The 6,755-nt window shown below is 41.2% G+C and overlaps 1 protein-coding gene across 1 annotated transcript; it reads left to right on the top strand.

The window, feature by feature from the left end:
• The first annotated feature begins 1,746 nt into the window (after window positions 1-1,746).
• Window positions 1,747-3,064, top strand: LOC116250964 (uncharacterized). Its single transcript, XM_031624988.2, has one exon. It carries the CDS (start codon window positions 1,958-1,960, stop codon window positions 2,567-2,569), a length of 612 nt encoding a protein of 203 aa, XP_031480848.1. The 5' UTR covers window positions 1,747-1,957; the 3' UTR covers window positions 2,570-3,064.
• Window positions 3,065-6,755: the final 3,691 nt, after the last annotated feature.

The raw sequence follows: 6,755 nt of genomic DNA, 5'->3' as shown, positions 1-6,755 counted from the left end.
ATGCCTAACCTTTGATTTTCCACCAAAACCTACTGTATTCTGGTTAGATTTCCCAACTCACTATAGAATCTGATTCCCCAACCTCTAATCTATTGACCCAAAACCATTAATGATATAAGAACCATCCAATTTAAGCATTTAATCCAATTCTAGCGGAATTTGCCCCTTTTGTCAGAATGCAGCGATCGCAGCTATATTCTTTGGCTTTCCTAGCCACCTCCTTCTATTTCACACCTCCTCCTAGATGCCCCCCAAATGCATTGGAGCCCGCATTGCTCGTTAATTTTAAAAGTCCCCAAGCTCAAATCTGAGCCATATACCAACTGTTTTTCAAATTGATTCACCTAGCCAACTCGCCCCCTTTCCACCCCACTTGCTACTATAGACTCACCTAAGACCCCTCTTCGAGACCCTCAATTCATTCGTCTAGGGGACTACACGGCCCAGTGCAGATTGATCTCCAAAAGCTAGCAAAGACATGCCCTACAACTATTCGAGGAACAGTCTATCGAGCTGATTCACGTGCCATGTTCGTAGTTGTGCTTCGTCTGCTAAAATAACTCAGATCATGGCTCTCTAGGGTTCCTTCGACGTTCCATTCCTTCCGATGAGCCATAGATTGCGCAAATCAGAGCGCCCTTCAGTTAGAACTGGCCACCGGAAGTCGGTTATTTGAGCGATTTGTGCAGCCAGGGTTGATAGTCTTCATCTGCCTGTTTCGGGCCCAGTTTGAGGAGGCAAACGATCTCCAAACTAAGAGTTCATCTACACCTTGGAGAGGTCTTTTGATCATTTTTCTAACCCAAGCTAGACCCTATTGGAATTCTCAGCTGGAATGTAAGAGCTGGAAAAAGTTGCTTACTAATCACAGGCGTAGAAAACAAAACAAATGTTGGACAACAAACAACGATGTTTTTTGACAAACAAAACAATGGTGTGGTAGACAGGACGCTCTCTCTATTCTGTGCAATGAAACAATTATCAAACTACCAGTGCCTCATGTTCGCTATTTTTCTCTTCTACTTTCTTTAGATTCGTACTCCTCGGGTCTTTTGCACGTGTACATGACATACACGCTATGCAAAGTCCAAAATTATGTAATGGGCTCTTCCACTTGCCATGTGCTTGGAAGTGAATGTCACCGACCCGAGAGTATCATAGCAAAGTTGTATTAATATACGTAGGTGTACGAATAGGCAGTCCGTGTACGAGTAGAGAGCTATGGATACATATAAATACCTCTACTACAGAGTGGGCGAAGGGAACCAGGTAATGCAGAAGAGCAAAAACATGCTTATGAGACTTAGGATGAAATGTAGCTTAATTTTCCTTGTTTTTTTTCCAGTAGAAAGTTTGCAAAAACTGAAAGCGGTTTTCGTGCATAAAAGCAGCACACGACCATCCCGTTCTTTTAATTAACGCTTCAAATTTTCAATGCACCGCCCCGAGGTTTTCTCAGTGTCGGCAGATCTGCCAGCTCACCCTCACACTCGTATTGAGCAAGACCCCACAACCTCAACCCTCCGCCTCTCGTTCTCCAGCTTTGTGCTCTCAGTGTGGCCCCCCAACCACAAAAGCAAACAAGCGGTCTCTAGCTGGACTTCTTAGCATTTATTTCAACTTCTCTTTTTCCTTTTCCTTTTCTTTTCAGAAAAAAATTTCAGTCAGGAGCTACTTAACTCCGTTTCCCTATATTTATCATATAAAACCTCAGACTTCATCGTTGCAATGTACACGTTTCAGCCTACATCTCGTATCAAAATCTTTTTACTTTTTTCGTATGACCCTTGAAATTTTGAACTGCTTATAGAAAAGGGTAATTCTAATAGACCAGTGACCTCATTTTCCGCCGAATCTTAGACTAAGTTTCAGCATAACCTTCAAAGTAGGTTGTCGTCGGCAAAATATTTGCCAGCACGAAGCCCTTGTAGGAAAATAGGAATAAGTTAGCTTGCGCATGAAAAATTCTGCTTTTTCTTTTTCCCAACTAGCAGCTCCTGCTGCTCTTAGGCCTCGAGTACTGCTTGAAATAAAGACGCGCAACTTCTCCTTCCTTCAAGCTCAGATCTCTCCGCCTCGTCCATCAATCATGGCTACCATCTTCAGATCTCTGCATGGGGAGGGCAACGCTGCGTTACCCATCTCGCAGAGGGAGCAAAAGACGGCAGACGGTGGTGGCCTCAGAAAGAGAATCATCTCCCTCTGCCAGATGTACCCCTCTGACTCGAGATCTTCTGATGCAGCCACTAGTTCCTTCTCTTGGTCTGTCAGGAGATCCAAGTCCATGTCTGCCATTGGAGATGCGGCTGGGAGCTCCCTGAGGAGGTGGTGGCAGTGGGGATGGGGTTGGTTTTCCTCCAAGAAGGATGGGTTCTTCAGGGATCTTGAGACCAACGAAGGGGACGCCATGTTGGGCTATGGACACAGATCAGGTTGGGGTCACGTCTTCAATGTGGTGAGGGCTCAGATCAAGAAATTGATGGTCTCCAACCCTCCGATTCAGAGGTTTCAGTATGATTCCTTCAACTACGCCAAGAACTTCGACGACGGATCCAGGAAGGAAGGTTAGGTTGGGGATCTTTTCGTTGTCTCCTTTTCTCGAATAAATCGTTTACATCTCATGAAGACAAAATTAAGCTGTATTCTGTCCTTCCATGGATGTCTAATGGCTTGTAAGTATTGTTTGTCTCTATTTTTTCGTTGAAGGATGAATTGATATTAGCGGGTGACAAATTGGCCTTCAAGAGAACATCAGTTAGGAGCCTGGATGTGGCTCTTGGTGTCATCTATGGAGATTTGAAAGCCAATTCATTTGCTTGATTTGATGTGAAAAGGTCATTCATGCCTTTGGCTATTGGGATAAGTAATTGTATTAGTTGTCTCTTCTAAATACTGTGTAGAATTCGGGAAGATTTTGGTAATTATTTAAAAGGTGAACGGCTGTCTTGGTAGTTTGATCTCCTTCCTTTCTTCTTTGTCCAAGACTGTATTTTTTTCATTTGTGTATGTAATTGCTGGTGGATCATTAATTTGTAATTTATAGTGGATGGTTTAATTTTATTCACGACCACTGGATGTGCCATTGACGGCGGTTGATATGTGTCTTGATTCTTGTGAACAAAATGCAAAGGTCAATTTGCTCGAGCTGGATTGTCAGCCGTATTAATTCGTGTGACATGTTAGATATGCAGCTAGTGGTGAATATTGATCTTTCGGCTTCTTTGTTGCTTGATTTCCACTGTAGTTAATTTCTACGATTCTTTGCTTTATTTTGATAGCTCCCACCACTTTTTCTCAACCAACACTAAAGTGGAAAAGTTGAACTTCATTTTCGCCACCGTCGAGCAAAATCAAAGCGACGCAGGCAGGCAGAAAAGAAGGGGGAAAAGAAAGAAGAAAAACAGCACCAAAAAATGACGCTCATGTTTATTAAAATCGGGGCTCCTGCATTGGCTGCTTGCCAATACGTTGCTGGCTAGTACAGATCCTTATTTCTTTAAACTTTAAATTAAGTTTAAATATTTAAATTATTTTTTAAATGAGAAAAGAAAAGTGGGTCCATGCAACCTTGCCACAGCTTGACGCATACTGGTGAGCATTGAACAAAACCATAGGGCACCGACAGCATTGATGCTAACAACATTGTTCTACACTGCTGCCAAAAACGTCTCTGCTCGTTTATTTGTAGAGTCAATTCGCCTCACAGTGACAGAGATCAGAAGTTGGGTATACTCCATATTAGCTAGAGCACTTAGAAAGTTTTACAGTCAAGAAAGAACCGAATTTATGTGGGGCATGCAGTCATGAATATTAATGTAGGGATGGAATACACCATCTTGTGATGGCGTAGCATGTGAAGCACAAAGGAACTCTAGACCTGAAAATAATCCTTTATTTTGTGCTCTTCTATAATTAAAACAAGTGGGGAAATGGGAACGGCCTCAAATAATTCAACCGGTATGAACTGTAATCGACAAGTTCTTCTCAAGGCTCCTTTCCCCATGAACGGGTGACGCGGTTTGGGGTGTCGGTGAGGACGGAATCTTGTTGAGCATATTCTAGCCATAGAATACATTAAAGGTGGCCCAATGTCCTGTCCATGTGATCAGGATCTCAAGTGGACTAGTGAAATATATATTCATTTATGGGGTTGGGGATTCAGTAGTAAAGGGGGGGAGAGGTCTCATCTCAACGTATAAGGTTCTTGGTGGTTGAGTTCTCGAAACCAGACTTCTTTAACTTCGTTTCTCCTCATTTAATAATTAATAAAAGGCAACCGACGATTGTTTGTAGTCAAATATTAAAATGATTAATAATGACTAAGAAAGGACGATTCATGTAGAAAATGCAACAACAAGACTCAGGTAAGATGCAGCTGTTATTACCTACTGTAACTCCCCACCCATCCTCTACTTTCCGGCATCGACAGCGGGGATCGCACCCCCTGTCATTTGGTTGGTGGGAAGATCTCTGACCCGTCTTTGCCACAGAATTCTCTCTATTTTAAAAGTAGGTTGCACCTGCTGGCAGAGAGCTGCGCATTTCCTGCCAGCGAATCATATTCTTGTCATTATTGCAAATGCCATCCAATGTATTGCTGTCCACAAAGGGTTGATCCCAAAACGCTACCTGCCATTGTCACATTGCTAAGTGCCATAATAAGCCACCTGCTTCTCGGTCATTTAATTCTTATATACTTCCAGCAAAAAAAACTTAACTGACCAAGAGTTCCTACCAAATACCACCTGTTGATCGGTTTGGATTGGGGCTTACACTAAACAACTTGTCAAGCAATCTACAGTACGCCACGTAACCCTTTTATTGTTAAGTGACTGGTCATCATCTAAATTATTTGTATTCAACAGCCTGATGTGTCAAGTGAATTGCCCTTTGAAGACCTGCTTAAGCATTTTACATTTAGACCAGCTTGTTGTTGCTGTTTGGTTGTTAGCTATTAATGAAATAAAAGATGAGAGCCTTTTAACATTGCAAGTGGGTAGAAATGGTAAGAGCATTATGAAGCATATTGAGATGAAAATCTTCTAGAGTGTTAGCAGAACGGTTACATAAAAGCAAGGAAGTTACAGGGGCTCTCAAACACCATGCCAATAATAAGGAAAGACAAAATCGTGGAGGGCACCAGTTTAAGAGAATTTCAAAAACAGTAGAAATTAAACAAAAAGTAGTAAGTTTTATAAAAATAAAAACGTGTTGGAGATAATCTTTCCACTATCTTTGTGAACGATTGATAAAATAGTGGAACCTTTCTCATTTAACCCGGTGAAAATAGAGAGAGAAAAGTGGAGGTAAGCCTTTTGTGCTGAACCACTATCATCAGTGTGTTCCTATTGTGTGTGAGTTTGTGTTTGATCTCTCCTTCTTCAGGTTTAACATGGTATTAGAGCTTTGTGCTCTGAGTTGCTTCTCCATTGTCCTTATCTCTTGTTCGCATGGTGGTTCAGTTGATTGCTAGTTCATTGTGGTTCTTCTTTGAATTCAGTGATGCAGTGAAATGCCCTTGCTAGCCTTGTTTCTATCGAACTGGACAAAACAAATTTATTTGCTATTGATGTCTCAACAGTAATGTATTCTCAGGACTTCTTGGTATGTGGATGGTTCATCAAAACCTCTTGTGGCTACCATTGTAAAAAATAAGAAAACCGTTCTGAATCCTGACTGCTTAACTTGTAAAGAAGCCGAATTCGCTCTTAGTTGGATTAAAACAACTGTTAGTGAAGCAGTTCTCAACCATATAGTGAGGATTCCATCAGCCTATAAGGCATGGGAAGCCTTGGAGCAGCCGTATGCATCATTTTCTACTCTCCCAATTCTTCAAGTGAAGCAGGATCTTCAGAACTTCAAGAAGCAAGATCAGTGCATGCTAGAATTTTTGGCAAAGGTAAAGGTTCCTTGACAATTCTTAAAGTTCAGCAAGTGAAAATGTGGCTGATATAGATTTAGTCTTACACATTCTCAACAGTTTACCTATTCAACATGAGAGCTTTGTACCATGGTCACTATGTTTATGATGCTGTCTTCCTTTACTGAGATCAATGACTTGCTACCTAATCAAGAAAAACAAGTCCCATAGAGCTCCTTTATACAAGAAAGCAACTTAAGAGTCTATAGCAGTCACCTTCATGTCACAAGCAAATAAAGGTCGATGGAACAATAATAGAGGTAGTGGCAAAGGACATTACAAAAGCAGCTATCGTCCGAATTATGGAGGAAGTAATGGGTACTACAAGAACACTACAACTATGAGCCAATTCAATCAAGCCATAGAATTTAAATGCGTCCAGTTCAAGTGAAAACTTATTATATGTCAAATCTATAGTGTAAAATTCACAACTCCAGCCAATGTTATGACATTCCTAAGGCTTTTGTTGCTTGGTCCATAAATACCTCTTCTAATCCTATAGGGTACCATGACATGGACCTTCCCATCATATGATTGCAAACACTTCATCCATCAAGGATCAAACCCATTATCTAGAACTGATTAAGTGCTTGTGGACAACATAGTAGCTTTAAACATGAACATGTAAGGTGTGTCTTGAACCTTTCAACTATTATTTTGAGTTTCACCCATCAAACTGTAAACAGAATGCTACACCAAAGTTTGCTTCATGAAGGATTATATCAATGGTTGGTGAACCAAGGAGGCACTTCTCCAAAGCTGTTCATTTCTGTTTTGAATAAGAGAAGGCCGAACTGTGGCATTGTAGGCTCAGGCATCTAGGAGCATAAGTTTT

This window comes from Nymphaea colorata, chromosome 1 (genome assembly GCF_008831285.2).
Source record: "Nymphaea colorata isolate Beijing-Zhang1983 chromosome 1, ASM883128v2, whole genome shotgun sequence".
Classification (NCBI taxonomy): domain Eukaryota; kingdom Viridiplantae; phylum Streptophyta; class Magnoliopsida; order Nymphaeales; family Nymphaeaceae; genus Nymphaea; species Nymphaea colorata.
This window is presented reverse-complemented; position numbering and strand designations above follow the sequence as displayed.

Bases quoted from the DNA above. Each gene is read 5' to 3' on its own strand.
- LOC116250964 (XM_031624988.2), top strand. From the start codon at position 1,958: ATGAAAAATTCTGCTTTTTCTTTTTCCCAACTAGCAGCTCCTGCTGCT.